The 16,346-nt window shown below is 37.2% G+C and overlaps 1 protein-coding gene across 3 annotated transcripts in view; it reads left to right on the top strand.

The window, feature by feature from the left end:
- Positions 1 to 16,346, top strand: part of MON2 (MON2 regulator of endosome-to-Golgi trafficking) — a 77,057-nt gene that overhangs the window by 16,818 nt on the left and 43,893 nt on the right. For all 3 annotated transcript variants that reach the window (XM_075427688.1, XM_075427689.1, XM_075427687.1), the window contains exons 3-11: positions 3,132 to 3,259; positions 4,089 to 4,220; positions 8,507 to 8,636; positions 9,186 to 9,283; positions 9,947 to 10,072; positions 10,826 to 11,020; positions 11,760 to 11,884; positions 12,271 to 12,410; positions 14,436 to 14,589. In XM_075427688.1, coding sequence (XP_075283803.1) covers positions 3,132 to 3,259; positions 4,089 to 4,220; positions 8,507 to 8,636; positions 9,186 to 9,283; positions 9,947 to 10,072; positions 10,826 to 11,020; positions 11,760 to 11,884; positions 12,271 to 12,410; positions 14,436 to 14,589 — 1,228 coding nt within the window. The remainder of the gene's footprint in view (positions 1 to 3,131; positions 3,260 to 4,088; positions 4,221 to 8,506; positions 8,637 to 9,185; positions 9,284 to 9,946; positions 10,073 to 10,825; positions 11,021 to 11,759; positions 11,885 to 12,270; positions 12,411 to 14,435; positions 14,590 to 16,346) is intronic.

Genomic DNA, 16,346 nt, shown 5'->3' with positions numbered 1-16,346 from the left:
ATCAAAAAAAATCCGCACAGATTTGTTGTTACGAGGTTGAGAAACCAGTAGGTCCTAAAAGTTATTTTTATTAGTTAATCTTTGCTAGTAGGATAAAACCTTTTTCCCCCAGTAAGAAACAGTGGAACAGAGGGGAGCATATACTTTGCCTGCACATTATCCTAACATTTCAAATTTTAAACATCATGCTATTAAACAGTCTTTATGTAGTGTTGTATTTTTTCAGGTATCAGTTGTAACCTAATCTTGTAGGTAAGTTAATGTCAAGATCTCTGTTGTCTCCTATCTGCTATTTAAAAATTTTTTGGAGGAAGGTAGTACGTATACTTTAGTAGCAATAACGCTGCGAAAGGCTACTGTAGTTCTGATATCTAGTGAAGTAGATATTTTTTGACTGCTAGATGATTTAGGGACATCTACTAGAGATTCTAGTATTCCCAATAAATATTTTGATCAGGATATGATTTTTCTTTATATTTTGATGTAAACTGTCATTGCACTAAAATATGAGAACAACTCTATTAGATTGTTTTTGAATAAGCTGACCTGATGCTTTCTTGAAGCATTACACTGTGTAGGATTAGAAGTATTAGGAAAATAGATGCAATCTTATAACAACAAATACACAGAGGTAATACTATGTCTGGTGAGATGTGTTTAACTTGTCAGAACTCTGAGGTCATTGATCTAACTTCTTTCTTTCTCTTGGAAAAGTTAAGTTGAGCAGTTTCAAAGTCTTCATTCTTGGCAGTCTGTACGTGTTTTATAATTGATTTATGAGGTTATGAGTAATTCTGAAAGAGAAATCGGCTTGTGCGTTATATCACAGGAGATAAATGTGAGAAGTTATTTCCCTGTGGCTCTGTGACGTGCAATTCATTCTTTTGTTTCAGAAGTTCTTTTGAAAAAATAGAATTATAATCTTGCTGATGAAATGAAGTAGTAAGTTTTACTTTCCCCAAACTTCTTTTTTGATGTGGTTCATTACAGATTTCTTTTTTAATATATTTTAACATAGTTTTGGTAGCAAAATGTACGCAGACCTGGATATAAGAAAATTTTTGTGTGTTTGAAGACTGTGGCTAATGTAATGATCACAACCAAACCAAATTTATGAAACATTGATTTTTCAACTTCATAAAGTGAAAATCCTTGTATAGATCCTGTTGTGAGATTATTATATTGAATGGATTATTGGAAAAATACTATAAAAGGTTTAAATTTTTCTTTATCTTGTTATTTATTAACTCTCATGCTATTTTTGCTGTTCAGAACTTTATCATGAGTCTTATGTTAAGGATAAATGTTTTATGGTGTCTTTTTAAAAAAAATTACTTTCTTCTCTGCATGATGGTTAGGATTTAATGGAAATTCAGAAATTTATGAGTGAAAAAACATTTGTGGTAATATTAGAGTGAGCTCTCTAAGCTCTGTTGGGCATGTGTTGTAGGTGTTCATAGACTGTAAAGGCAGCTTAGACATACAGCTCATGTGTAGACACTGACAATTAGATGCCTAAATTGTATGTCTTAACTGGGGACAAACTTCCATTTTTGATGAAGTAGCCAATGTTTTGTTTTTAATTTGAAAATCGTAGGGTGTTTCCTAAGAGAATGTTATTGGTGGATATAATTTATCATGTATATTTAAAAAGGTTTGTTTGCTTCATAGTTAAGTTTAAAAACCTGTGGATATCAAAGCAGATTGTTAAACAGGCAGTGAACCTATGTGTTCATTCACATTTACGCTGACAGTTGTTTTGGATCAGGCATTTGGTGCACGGTCAGCCTCTGTCAAGTGGACATGGAGCCTGTACTGGCTCTGAATATCACCCTGTAAGAACTATCACCTTACAGAAAGTTGACATTTGTAATTTATAGTACTCGATTCTTTTCCTAGAAATTTGTTAGCCATGTTAGTTAGTGCTCCAGTTGAAAAATATCAATAAAATACATTTTTGTAGTTTTTACCTTGATGTTTCTTTTTTTCCCCAAATTAGTTGTAGTGATACTTAATAATAAACCTTCTTGTGAGCCAAACTTCAAATAGCTCAGTAGAATAAACAAAATAGATCATGTTTGCATTTTTATGTGAGAATGTATTTTTTGTTTTTTGGTAAGATCTGTGCTCTGAAAATGTGTGTGAAACTTTTTCATGAACACATTTCTCTTATTACACAGACACTAAAACACGGTGTATGACATTCAGTGTAAGAACACACACTGAACTTTCAACTGTGAGGAAATTTTTAGTATCTGAAATGGTGGTGAGCAGCTAACATCTCAAAAATTTGGATGAGTGAGCAACCATGCCTGCAAACAGAAAAGCACCCATCAGAGTGATGCTTTGCTTTCACCTTTCAGAAATGTTTTTTCTCCTCTTTTAATTTTATGAAGTTTTTCCTGGATTTCTAGAATTACTTTTGTGGGGAAAACCTTTTTAACATGTCATTGTGGAATGTTGTATTCATTGTGAAGTTTTTTCTTCTGAAAAAAAAATAATAAAAGACAAGTTCATGAAACTTGTGGTTTCTCCTGACAAAGCTTCATTTGAAGAAGCTGCCCTTTCTCACTGAAACACTGGTTGAAAAATTCACGGCCAGGTGTACGTATCCAGGATACAAACAGTCCAGTCTCTTTCTCTTCCTGTTGCGTTGGTGACATTTTGCTGTTCCCCTTCATGCCACGTGCTTTGATACCTCTCTCTCTGTGCCACACTTTGCGTTGCTGTTGAAGTCGATGCCAAGGGGAAGCAAAGCAGAAGGAGAGGGCTGCTAGCCTGAGGCTGGTCACTGCTGCAAGGCCAGAGAAAGCCCTGTGGTGGGCAGAACCTTTACAGCTTCTTCCTACCCAAATGGGCTGGAAATGGCCATTTCAGATTTGGAAAGAGAAAGTCACTTGAGTGTGGAAGGGAGAAGGTGCTTGGGATTTGAGCCTCAGCCAGGGCAATTGGGGAAGTGAGCTGTGGCAGCCCAGGGTCTGTCTTCACTTGGCTTTTCCCTGTGGTGCCAGGGTAAATCCCAAATTTCCAAGACTGGAGATTGCTTTTTGTTAATAGGTATGATAAACAAATTTTGTGTTGTATTCTTCAAAGTATTAAATATTGACTACTTCCATATCTCTTTTTGAAAGCACTGAAAGAGAACAGCTCAGAGGTGGTTCAGCCTTTTCTAATGGGTTGTGGAACAAAGGAACCAAAGATCACTCAGCTGTGTCTAGCAGCCATACAGAGGCTCATGTCCCACGAAGTTGTTTCAGAGGTAAGATCAATCTTTATATAAATACATAAATATTGCACTGTGAGAAATACAGGCCTCAAACTGAAGGTGAATGGTTTTTTTAGGAGGCGGTTTATGTTATAATGAATATAGTCTGCAAAATATTTTACTCATATCTGTTTTTAAAAAATTGTGATTTAATAGAAAACCTTTTTGACCATGAAAAATGAAAAAGAAAAAAAGAGATGAGGAAACGTTAGTAACTTCTAGAAGGAAATTAATGAAAATTCAAACCAGTTCATTTAGTTTGCATTCTTACACTGCAGGAACAGAACATGTAAATATAACTCTTAAGGTGGCATCCACAAAATTTACCCTGTGTGAAATCATTATGTAGTGTTTTTGTTACATGTTATGTTTAAAGAGAAGATAAAAAGGATGCACGTTTTCTGCAACTGTAAATGTCATGATACATTATGGGACTGCATATATCGTCTGTAATACTGTTAAAATATACATTCAGTTTTGCTCCATAATGTAAAATTACACTGTGTTTTTCTCTGATATGAATGAATTTTGAGGGTATAGTGTCTTTGTACTGTCTCTTCTATATTTCCAAGTAGAAAATGACATATGCACTTTAATTTGGTCTGCACATCAGGAGATTTTTACTGTCAATTCTTTAAATATATTTTGGGAAGCTTGTGACAATGAAATTGTCTTTCTGTTCTCAATGTAGTCCTATGGTATAGTCAAACAGGCAAATTCAGTTATGATGTGAATTTATGAGAGTGCTATTCTTACATGTGTACACATGATACACCAGTATGTAAACATCTTAATTGTTGGCAAAAAAATTATTTTTTTGTAGGGTGCAGCAGGAAACATTATTAATATGCTTTGGCAACTGATGGAAAATAGTCTTGAAGAACTTAAGTTACTTCAGACAGTTCTTGTACTTCTAACAACCAATACAGTTGTGCATGATGAAGCACTGTCCAAGGTAAGAATTTGTGAGTGCCCACTGTAGTGCTTACAATATTCAAGAGGATAAACAGGGAGAGATTTTACATATGAAGAATTTGGATATGATGGAAGAGGAGGGGACTTTTTTGATTCCTTTGTCTCCCCATTTTCTTTATATCTAGACTCTGAAAACAGTATTTCTTTTAGCTTCCTTTTCAATCTGTTTTGTAATTCCTCCACAGTAGTACATTTCTGACTTAATGGAAACTTTAAATAAAAACATTGGGCTAATGTCTGCCCTTCTCATCTGGTACATGTGTTTTATGCGTGTTTTCTGACTGAAATTGGAGCACATGGAATCACAGAATGGTAGGGTTTAGAAGGGACCTCTGTGGATCATCTAGTCCAACTGCCCTGCCAAAGCAGGGTCACCTAGAGCAGGTTGCACAGGACCTCATCCAGGTGGGTTTGGAATATCTCCAGAGAAGGAGACTCCACAACCTCCCTGGGCAACCTCTTCCAGTGCTCCGTCACCCTCGGAGTAAAGAAGTTCTTCCTCATGTTCTGCTGGAACTTCTCGTGTTTCAGTTTGTGCCCGTTGCCCCCTGTCCTGTAGCTGGGCACCACTGAAAAGAGTCTGGCCTCATCCTCCTGACACCCACCTTTGAGATATTCATAGGCATTTATAAGGTCCCCTCTCAGCTTTGTCTTCCTCAGGCTAAACAAGCCCAGCTCCTTCCGCCTTAGGAAGAGATGCTCGAGTCCCCTAAGCATCTTCATAGCCCTCCGCTGGACCCTCTCCAGTAGCTCCTCATCTTTCTTGAACTGGCAAGCCCAGAACTGGATGCAGTACTCCAGATGGGGCCTCACTAGTCAAGGGGGAGCAGAACCTCCCTCGACCTGCTGGCCACACTCCTCTTGATGCATCCCAGGATCGCATTGGCCTTCTTGGCAGCCAGGGCACACTGCTGGCTCATGGTTAACCTGTTGTCCACCAGCACTCCCAGGTCCCTCTCCACAGAGCTGCTCTCCAGCAGGTCAGTCCCAAGCCTGTACTGATGCATGGGGTTGTTCCTCCCCAGGTGCAGGACCCTGCATTTGCCTTTGTTGAACTTCATCAGGTTCCTCTTTGCCCAACTCTCCAGCCTGTCCAGGTCACGCTGAATGGCAGCACAGCCTTCTGGTGTACCCACCACTCCTCCCAGTTTTGTGTCATCAGCAAACTTGCTGAGGGTACACTCTGTCCCTTCATCCAGGTCATTGGTGAAGAAATTGAACAAGACTGGGCTGACTACTGATCTCTGGGGAGCCCCACTAGCTACAGGCCTCCAACTAGACTCTGTGCCACTGACAACCCTCCTGAGTTCTGCCATTCAGCCAGTTCTCAGTCCACCTCACTGTCCACTTGTCTATCCCACACTTCACGAGCTTGCCTATGAGGATGTTACGGGAGACAGTGTCAAAAGCCTTGCTGAAGTCGAGGTAGACAACATCTGCTCTCCCCTCATCTACCCAGCCAGTCATGCCATCGTAGAAAGCTATCAGATTGGTCAGGCATGATTTCCCCTTGATGAATCCATGCTGACTACTCCTGATAACCTTCTTTTCCTCCACTTGCTTGTTGATGACCTCCAGAATGAGCTGCTCCATTATCTTTCCTGGGATGGAGGTGAGGTTGACCGGCCTGTAGTTCCCTGGGTCCTCCTTCTTGCCCTTTTTGAAGACATATCTCGGTGTAAGCTCTCACTAATAAAGCAAATACTGGAAGACGCTGCCTGCCACCCTGCCTTAAATATCTTTCAAAAGCAGTCCAGTTAATGCTCTTTCAGTCAGAACTGAAATAACTTTATTGCATAGTTTTAAATATGTACCATTTTAGATGTTAATTTTCAACTAGGCCCAAAAATAAGGATTCTGATCCATTTTAATCTTAAGTTACAAAATACTTCTTTTGAAGGAGCGACATTGTTTACCCATCTGTGAATTGTGAAGTTCTATTTAAAGTTCCTCTCTAGATTACATTTTATCATTTTTTCTCTTTAACCTAAGAAAGATTTTTTATTTTTAAACAAATCATTCTATACTGCTGTCTTTATTATGTTCTGTCTTCAGTGTATTGGTTTAATATCAGAGCAATTTGTTTGTTTGTTTGGAGTTGTTTTTTTTGTTTTGTTGAGAGAGAATAGAATTGAAGAAGTTTTTTAAGGCATTCTGTTCTGATGGAAGGTTTTCAATTTTTCTTCCCTTCTGGTTTTAATGAAGTAAATTCATAGCTGGTTAAATATGTGGATATTAAAATCATTATTAATCGATTTAACCAAAGGAAGGAAAAACATGAAAGAAAAACAAAGCTACAAAGGTCTGCTGAAGGCAGGAATATAATGGAAAATTTACAAAATCTATAAATGGCGGAATAGAAACTTGCTAAGGATTGAATGGTTTGTCAGAAGGTTCCTTTTTGACTCCAGTAGTCAAATTATGTCAAAGTCTCTTCAGCACTGTCTTGTCTTTTTTGTTCCAAATAACGCTCATTTTCCAAATGAGGTGCTATGTTCTTGGGCAGAAGCATGATTGTCGAAAATGGAAATACTTTAGGAAGTGGAATTGTCAGTCATTAACTGGATAGCAGATGTTCTTTAACAACCAGCAGTGGTGTTTGATCAAGTTTGAATCTGGCCTCTAGAAGGAGACAATTGCTGTTTATGTGCACTGTACCTTTCCCTTATGCTTCTCATCACTTCCCTGATTTTTCTTCTTCCCCTGCCTCCATACACCTTCTCTTTCCCTTCCCCCTTTATTCTTAGGTTCTTCCTGTCTATGTCCTATTTCACTTACCTTTTTTGTGTGTGTCTTCCAAATGCATTTTTCAATGTCCTTTATTTGTTCATCTCTCTGATGTCTAGAAACTTTCTACTTTTGGACAGCAGCCACAAGAGCATGTGGGCACAGCAGTGTCAACTAAGTAGGGAAGGTCTTTCCCAGCATGTCTTTTTCTTGTCTTGGGTCCTGATCCAGAAATAGGCTTACAGAATACAATTACTGGAGAATCTAATTGCTGTTTTTTCAAACAGTTTCCTTAGTGCATGTTAAAATCTAGTACATTTAGAAATGTATAGTCAAATTTGGACAGGCTCTGACAGGGGTAATAAAAAACCATTCCTGACAGAGTAATATCCTGTAAAATATCTTGGTATTGTCCAAGGTCTGAAATTACTAGAGTTTCTCAGTTAACCAAATATGAGCATTACTTGGCATAGTTAAATGGTGCAATGGTTTGTTTGGTTTTTTCCCCCCAAGATTGTTTTGAGAAATAGCTGAAAGTTGGGGTTTTTTCCATGTTGAAAGGTTCTTAGAGAACGTCAGACTGACCCAGACATATATTGCATATTCATGTTTCAGCTTGACTGATTTAAATTGAGAAAATTACTGATAGAACCATATTGAAAAGCCCTTTAATACAGGCACTGCTGTTAGATTAACCCAGAGAATCAAGAATTGCCTTCTGAAAGTCTGAAGGTGTATGATTGCGTTGTAAAATTTCAGACTAACATGGGGTTACCATCTCAGCAGAGTCCACAAATGATTTACAAGAAAAAAAAAGCAAAAGAAAATTCTGAATCTTGTATGGCTTAGAGCACGTAGCACTATGGCAGGTGTGGTTGAAGTTCATGCAAGTGTAAGAACACAGAATAAGGACAAAAGAACAAGAAATACAGGTTTCACTACACATACAGATGTTAATTTTCAAAACTCATTATAAAATAAATAAGTATTAAATTATGTGTTAGAGGTAATATGAAATCCAATGGTAAACACTATTCAGGTCACTGCCAGCACAATGACACGTTAAAATACGCACCTTAGAGAGGAAGAATAGCAGTTGCGGCAACATGGTTGTGAAAGTATTGTGATTAAATGTGGGAGGGGAATGGCGTTCTAGCTTTGGAGTTGACTGACCTTTCTGTGATTAACCGTATAATCCTAATGTCCTTTTGGCATTAGTATTCATACAGGTTGTTTTATGTGGTTGATTACTGTGCATTCTCTGTGTGATGATTGTAGTTTTATTGGCACATCGTAATGGCTTCAGTTAATACCACTTCTAGATTACCTTTGGAGAGGATTACTAAAGAGGTTTTTGGCTAGGGTAATCCATAAAACTTATTCTGATTCTTCAGATTTTAAATGATTAAAGCAATTTTTTTTCAGGCAACCTCTTGACAAACTGTAGCAGAAAGCATTTCTCAATCAGCTGTCTTGACTTTTAGCTGAAAGATGAACATATATTGTTGTAAAGTGATTTTTTTTTTTTTTTCCTTTCAGGCAATTGTACTTTGTTTTCGATTGCACTTCACAAAAGATAATATCACAAATAACACTGCGGCAGCTACAGTGCGACAAGTAGTTACTGTTGTATTTGAGAGAGTGGTTGCTGAAGATGAACGATACAAAGGTGGGCATACTTGTTACACTGCTTGCTTGTATTAACCTGTTTCTTGGACGCTCATCAATGGTTTATCTGTTTTCCGTTAAAACAGTAACAAAAAGTCTATAAATGTTATTTAAAAAAAAATCACAGACATTGTTAATTTTTACTGCCTTTAATAATTTTACTTGCATTCAAAGGAGATTAAATCCTTAGCCGTTGTGTCAGTCCAAGTCTGTGTAGCAATATATAAAACCTAGATTTTTTCAAACTGTGAGAACTGGTCTTCAGGTTAGTATTGTGAAAGAATTTGAGGTGAGGGTGTCATTTAAGATGAAAGTAACTTAGATTACTGAGTGTGAAATACATGGCAGTAGTAGTTTTGAAGAGAACATTTATTGCAAAGTGCTTTGTGTTGATGATCTCTGGTATTCAATCTAACGTTTATTTCTGGAGACATGATAAGTTGCAGAAGAATTACCTGGTCATTCTGGAAACTTTTTGTAAGAACACTTAGTGTATACTTGATTTTCAACAGTTCCTTTGTTCACAAGACTGGTTTTTGCTTTTACACAGATATTATTGACCAGCCAGTTGCAGTTCAAGGAAACAGTAACAGAAGATCTGTCAGTACACTGAAGCCATGTGCTAAAGATGCATATATGCTTTTTCAGGTAGTTGGGGAGCATATATTTATACATTTGCGGTTATTATTGGATGCTTCTACATCTCTATAACAAATTTCAAAAATTTGCGGTTGGCGTAGTGACAAAGTCCTAAACCAGAGCCTCAGTCTTTCTTGTATGCGTTTATTGTAATTTCCAATGATATGCTGTTTCCTGGGGGAGTGATTGGAAAATGGAGGCAAAGTGGCCTAGGAAAATGTTTTACTATAAATCTTCAATAATAGCTAAGTATGCACGTCTGCGATAAATTCGAGAGTCTTTTTTCCACGAGCCAAATGCTGCAACTGTAGTTCAGCCTTGCTTCTTGTATTTGGTATTGTAGAAGATCAATGTCAAGTATATAATGAAAAGTAGTAGCTGTATTCATCACACCAATCAAAATCTTTTTGACTTAGCAAATTCACTGGTCTTGAGATATTTTAGAATGCAGGAATGAACACAATCGCTACAAGGACACCAGAACAGTTTAAAATCTCTTTTAAACAGTTTTTCCTTAATTATTAATGTAAAAGAAGTATGTGAGGAAAAATTATGTAGAAAATTACTCATTACAAAGGAGGGAGAGAGTATGTATTTTGTTGTAGACTCAAAAAACTTGTGCCAGTACAGGACTGTGCAGAGAATGTAAATGTTATTGTATTTCTTTTTAAGGATCTTTGTCAGTTAGTTAATGCTGATGCTCCCTACTGGCTCGTGGGTATGACGGAAATGACCCGGACATTTGGCCTTGAACTTCTTGAGTCAGTCCTCAATGACTTTCCACAAGTGTTTTTACAAGTGAGTAGTTCTTGAAGAGAAAATACAAGACTTTTGTTCACATCTGTAGTTAAATTTACATTTCATTAACTCCTCTTTAATTTAGTGTGAGTGCTGCTTTGTAAAAGCACGTGTAGCTTTTACACGTTGGGTTTTTTATGATTAAAAAGTACTGTGGGCTTTCTGTACACTTTTTTCTATTTCCATAGGCTTTATTTGTGTATGTGCGTTTTGTAGAGCATGTTGTACTCTGTTTCACCTTCTGTTTTGCCGTTTATATCTCCTCCAAAGATGCATTTTCTTATCTTGCACGATTTATAATGGTTGTGTAACTTAGTTTGTGGCATTGTTATTTCTGTAAAAATGTTAACTTCACCTCACTTGCAAAGCAGCAGGAGTCATGACTATGCATTGTGTGGATCTATTGCATATAAGTACACCATGATCCTATCGTAACACATTTTAATAGACAGTAGCTAAATTGAAAAATTAATTATATAATAATTGATGTATTAGCAGCCTATTTCAATTTGCCAAATACAAGAAGGGTGCATGCTATGAACCTGACCATGTTGTTTCGTCATGCTTGTTTGTAGCTTTACAGTGGTGTCTGCCATTCTTCCTTTCATTTTCCTGAGTGTGTAATTTATACCAAGATTTACATGATTTCAGAGTGCTTGATCATAACAGTAAATGTAAATAAGATGCATAATCAGAGCTACTGGTAGCAACTGAAGAATATCTGCTCATAATTTGTTCTTTTCTCTTTTTCAGCATCAGGAATTCAGTTTTCTTCTTAAAGAAAGGGTATGCCCTCTTGTTATAAAGCTCTTCTCCCCGAATATCAAATTCAGGCAAGGTTCCAGCACGTCGTCTTCCCCAGCACCAGTGGAAAAACCATACTTCCCCATCTGTATGCGTTTGTTAAGAGTAGTTTCTGTTTTGATTAAGCAGTTTTACAGTTTGTTGGTAAGAATATGTTCATATTTTCTTCATGCAACTTTGTTTTTCTATGTGTATACCAGTACTGTGATCAGTAATAGTATTAATTAGTTCTTGAGAGCTGTTGACGTATACTGAGGGAAGAAAAGGCTAAAAATTCTTTTCCCCTTATGTGTATTTGTGTTTGCATGTATTCTACGTGTATGATTTTATTAAATGTGGACATGTGTAAATTCTCACAGTAGATTAACTGTTGTCTTTTCTGTACTTGACTGCCTTTCAGTTAAGGTTTTGGGAACCTTTTGATATTCTTACATCGTTTCCTGGCTGTAGATAGTGTTGACTGCTGTGCCTTGTTAATAATTGCTAAGAGGCTTTTGACATGTGTTGCTAAAGCTGTTGACAGAGTGTGCTTAAAAAACATGTGTTCAGCTGTTCTTACCTCCTGAATTTTAGATACTTACTAAAAAAGATTTTTTTTTTCCCCGTTTCATTTTTTTATGGTAGCACATGTAAGAACTTTACTGCAATGTCTGTGAAGAATTTAACTCCTTCAGTACAATTGCATATGTGATGTTCGCGTGGCAAAAATATTATGATAATTAGATATGGTTTTTATATAATTTTGAGTAAATGCTTCTTGAAGGGGTATTTAGATCCTGTGCAAAACTTGCTGAGGTAGGACTGCTAAGATGAAACAAGTTTTTTTTGACAAAATATTTAGTAGGAGGCTTTTTCTGTAATGGCTATAAACTATATCTTTTAGGTAACAGAATGTGAAATCTTTCTGTCATTGCTGGTGAAGTTTCTGGATGCAGACAAACCACAGTGGCTAAGAGCTGTTGCAGTAGAATCTATTCACAGGCTTTGTGTGCAGCCTCAGCTATTAAGGTATTAAATATGTTGAGTTTCACTTTTAAATAAAATTTAAGAAATCTTTTTATTTCTCTTTGGTGGAAAATGCTTCCTAAAACGTTATAAATATGCAGAAACTTAAATGTAATAAACTTTTCAAGAGACTTTTTATAAAGCATTAGACAATGCTTATTATCCAGGAAGGGCTGAATGATAGTTATTGGAGTATTCCAAACCCTCTCTGTCTTACAAGTGTCAAAGGAGCATTTACTAAAACTGAGGTTTATTATTCACCTAAATATATGCAATTAAAATGTGCTTTTAGTCTACAGTTGAAGGAAGGGGGGAGAAGTTACTGCTAAAATATGCTTTTACTTCTGGATTTGTCAAATACTTATTCTATTTTATAAAATACTTCCCAGGTCCTTTTGTCAATCATACGATATGAAGCAACATTCCACTAAAGTTTTCCGTGATATTGTGAATGCACTGGGGTCCTTCATCCAGTCACTGTTTCTTGTACCAAGCACAGGAAACACATCAGCGACACCAAGCCAAACTGGTAAAGCCTTGTCCTTACTATCATTGTAATTTTCCAGCATCTTCTTGTAATAATAAATTCTGATTTGATTCAGTATATGCATTTGGCTTGGCACAGTTCTGTATTTCTGTGTTCGTTGAGGTGAAAAGCTACCTTGAGACAAACCAGTGTTTTCATGTCTGGTACAACAGGTGATTTTATTTACCTGTGTTGTGGGGAGGACGTAGCCCCCAGTCAGCAGAGCAGTGCTTCTGCATTTGTATCCTCTTCTACAGCGACCAAGCTCCTTAGTTCACAGCTTCCCTGAGGGAAATTCTGAGGGTATTATTTTTGATTTCTGACTACAACGAATTTGTCTGATTTCTGTCTCCTTGTGCGGGAATGTCATTTACAGCAGTGTGCAATTGAAGTAGTAAGACTGTGTGTATTTGCTTCCTTCTGGGAGGCAATAGCTAGTTCTTCTGGGTGTTCAGGGACAAAACTGGACGGAGGAAGCCAAGAGGCAGACAGAAGGATCTGTGTTTTACAGATGATCCTTGCTTTTTCTGTAAACTGAAAACAGTCACTTACTGAAACTAAACTTTGTTGTCTTTTCTTGCAGTCGGGGTTTTGGCGTTTCACTAGGTATATTTTTATTTCTGTAAGAAGAAGTGGTCCTCCTGTTCATGTCTTTGCAGGTGTTTACAACCAAGTTAAGGCTCTCTGCTTCTTGCTATGTTCTGGAAGCAGAGGCCTCAGCAACAAACAACATAAAAATAATTTCTAAAGGTGTGTTTCGACAAGCCTTCTAAAAAGAGATAATAAACAGATAGTCAAAGTATAATTATTATCATATGTACTGTTAATAAACATTAAAAAGTCTGTTTTTAGACTGACGCCTTCCAGGGTTCACTTATGAAGTCTGAATTCCAAGTTGGTGTTAGCATTGATAACGTGAAGAAATTTGTGTCAGCAGCTGTTGTTCAATAGCTGTCTGTATGGAAGCTGATAGGGCACTTCTGTTAGTATTATTTCTGCGTTAGTTTAATCCACTTTAGGTAAATCAGAAAAGCACTTTTCATTGTGTAATATGCACAGATGAAAAGCCGTTCTAAAATACTCGTTCTCCTGAAAACTGTAGTTTTGCCTTAATGTGAAACAGCACTGCAGTAGGGTCATACTCTTCAGTGCTGTTGCTGTTTCTCTGGCTTATTGTTCCAGTTTTTCTCCTTTACCTTTTCACTTCTTTCTGTCTGTTTCTCATGTCTCTCTCGTGCATTTCTGTTTCTGCGTCTTTTCCTCCTATGGCCATGTCTAATACACAAAGAACAGATCAATGCAACCTAATTCTTGTGGTACCTACTCCTAGTAAGTATAGACTTCCTTCTATATGTAGGAAGTGTGTATATACAGAATTCCTTGTCTTTTTATCTGCTTTTTTTGGCTTCTTAAATTGGAACCAAAATTTATTCACTCCTGGCTGTTGGTTGGCACGTTGTCAGCTCTTCCCTGATGTGATTTTGTTTTCCACCTTGGCATGGAACAGATTCAAAAGTTGCAGTTCTCCGAGTTTCTTCTTGTGGCTTTTGCATTTCTGAAATCTTTAAAGTTTGTGATGATCTTTGTTCTTAGAAAGATTAACCTCTCTTTCCTACTACAGAGTTCTATCTGGATGCAACTATTCAAATAATACTTAACTTTTAAATATCTGTATGACCCTTCACTAATGTATATATTGTTTTATCTGGACTATGCAAGTTTAGCCGGTTCACAGAGTGTTATAAATGCTGCTCTACCTTTCACAGAAACATTTTATTCTGACTGATAACAGGCAGTTGCTATCAATCAACTGTGCCATTTAAACTAATTACTTTTCACATAAGATCGTGTTTTAGACAACAGAAGGAGCTCAAAATAGTTTTTTGTATTTGTGGTGGTTTTTGTTATCGAGCAGGGCATCGCATATTAATTGATGTATCTCAACTTAAAAATTAAATATAGAAAAAGGATGCTTGCTGATCACTAAAATTAGATTGGTTGATTTTATCACTTTGTTTTTCTGAACAGGAAGCAATGCATCGGGGAGTACTGGCTCAGCACAAACTAACCCTGGAGTGCTTGGAATGGGAGGAGGTGCAACTGTATTGCCTGCCTTTGAGTACAGAGGCACTTGGATACCTATCCTGAATGTAACAGTACAAGGCAGTGCGAAAGCTACCTAGTAAGTACCTCTATCTTTTTGAAAATTCATATAACAAATATTTTTATTTCCAAATTGATGGTCTGAGGATTTTTTTGGTAGTGAATGTTTAGGTCTTCATTTCACTGGCATTGAGGTATATTATGCATTCTCTTATTGTCAGTGCCATGAGGTGTTCTGATTTCTTGCTATTTTGTCCGAATGCTCTGGATTCTAATCCAAATATCCCCTATGGCTTTAGCATCTGTTGGATTGATTTTTTTTTTTTTTTTTTTCCTGCGATACTGTTGCTGTATTAGCTCTTCACTTCTAGGCCTCGCTGCAGCATATAACAATTTTAGAATATCTTTTGCTGGGTTGTGTAATGGCAAACATTAGGGGCATTAGGCAAATGGGACATCAGTGGGACTGAAAAATAGCTTTATTACACCAGCTTTACTGTATTTACATTTTTCTATTGAACAGAATATTGTGGTATATGACCTATATGCGAAGGTTAGACTGTGAATGCTTCTTAGAATGACCAGTTGTTTTGTCATGCCTTTGTTTAATGGAGGTTGTGTTCTCAGTTTAAATCTGTGAATGCTGTTACTTTCAAAATAGTGAAAGTTTTTTCATGTCAGTTGGGTCATGTCAATCTCTTCGGAATTGGAAGTTATTTGTAAAGCCCATGGAATTTTGGCATAGTAATACTCAATGAAATCAGCAAATGGCCTGGTTCTCAATACTTTTTTAAGGTAGAAACTCCTTTGTCTGCCTTTGAGATGCGGAAGGACAAATTCATCCTCAGATTTCAGTAGTTCAACATGTATGTGTTGACTTGACTTTTTGTTCTGGCAGTGGTCATGAACGTTACTTTAGGTTACCTGACTCTTCTCAGGAAATGCAGTTTTTTTAACAAGAGAGTATGAAAGCTGGTTCATGCTTTGGTCAGCTGCTAGATCCTCCTGCTTTTTTTCTTTTTTTTTCTTTTTTTCTTGCTTTCTGTTCTTAACTGGCTCAAGAACATTGCAGCCACCATCGTAGTCTCCTGTGCTACTGTGAACTCCCTTGTGTCTTAACTTTTGGACCCCTCCAGTGACTCCGTGATTCCCTGAGTAATTTTTACATTCTTTTTTTTTCTTCTGTGTAAGATTACGAATTGTTGCTAGCATGTCTTGTCAGCAGTTTTTCTCACGTCTTGTACTTTTGTCTGTAGTCTCTGCCTGTAAGGAGATAACTGACTGTAACTGTAGATTGGGGTCACATCCCAGCATTGATTCTCTCCTACTGCTGCCATTAGATTTTCGTACAATGGCCACATCTTGTACTTTTACACAGTGATTTAACTGGAGACAGGAACTGTGAACAGAGCTAGCAGAGGTCTTTTTGCCAGTGTGGGCCTGTCTCTTCCCAGACCACTACACCTTGTCTTCCTCTTGACATGAGGAAGTAAGCGTTTTTAAGAGGAACAGACAAAGACTATGCAAGATTTTTCATGGCCATTCCCATGTAGCTGTAACAACTCACTTCATTTATTCTGTAGTTTGCTTTCCCATCTTTGAAAGTAAGAGTATGTGACCTCTACCTCACAGGTACATTATAACTATAAAATCCATTAATAATTTTAATTAGAGCCATATATATATATACGCACTTACTTGTAGATAGTTGACCGTAGTTGACCATTTGATTTACCTATACTGCGTATGCCCCCAGATATCCAAGACAGAATCACAGAATCACAGAATAGTAGGGGTTGGAAGGGACCTCTGTGGGTCATCTAGTCCAACCCCGCC

This window comes from Opisthocomus hoazin, chromosome 8 (assembly GCF_030867145.1).
Source record: "Opisthocomus hoazin isolate bOpiHoa1 chromosome 8, bOpiHoa1.hap1, whole genome shotgun sequence".
In the NCBI taxonomy this organism is placed as follows: domain Eukaryota; kingdom Metazoa; phylum Chordata; class Aves; order Opisthocomiformes; family Opisthocomidae; genus Opisthocomus; species Opisthocomus hoazin.
Note: the sequence above shows the minus strand (reverse complement) of the source record. Positions and strands in the feature narration are given on the sequence as shown.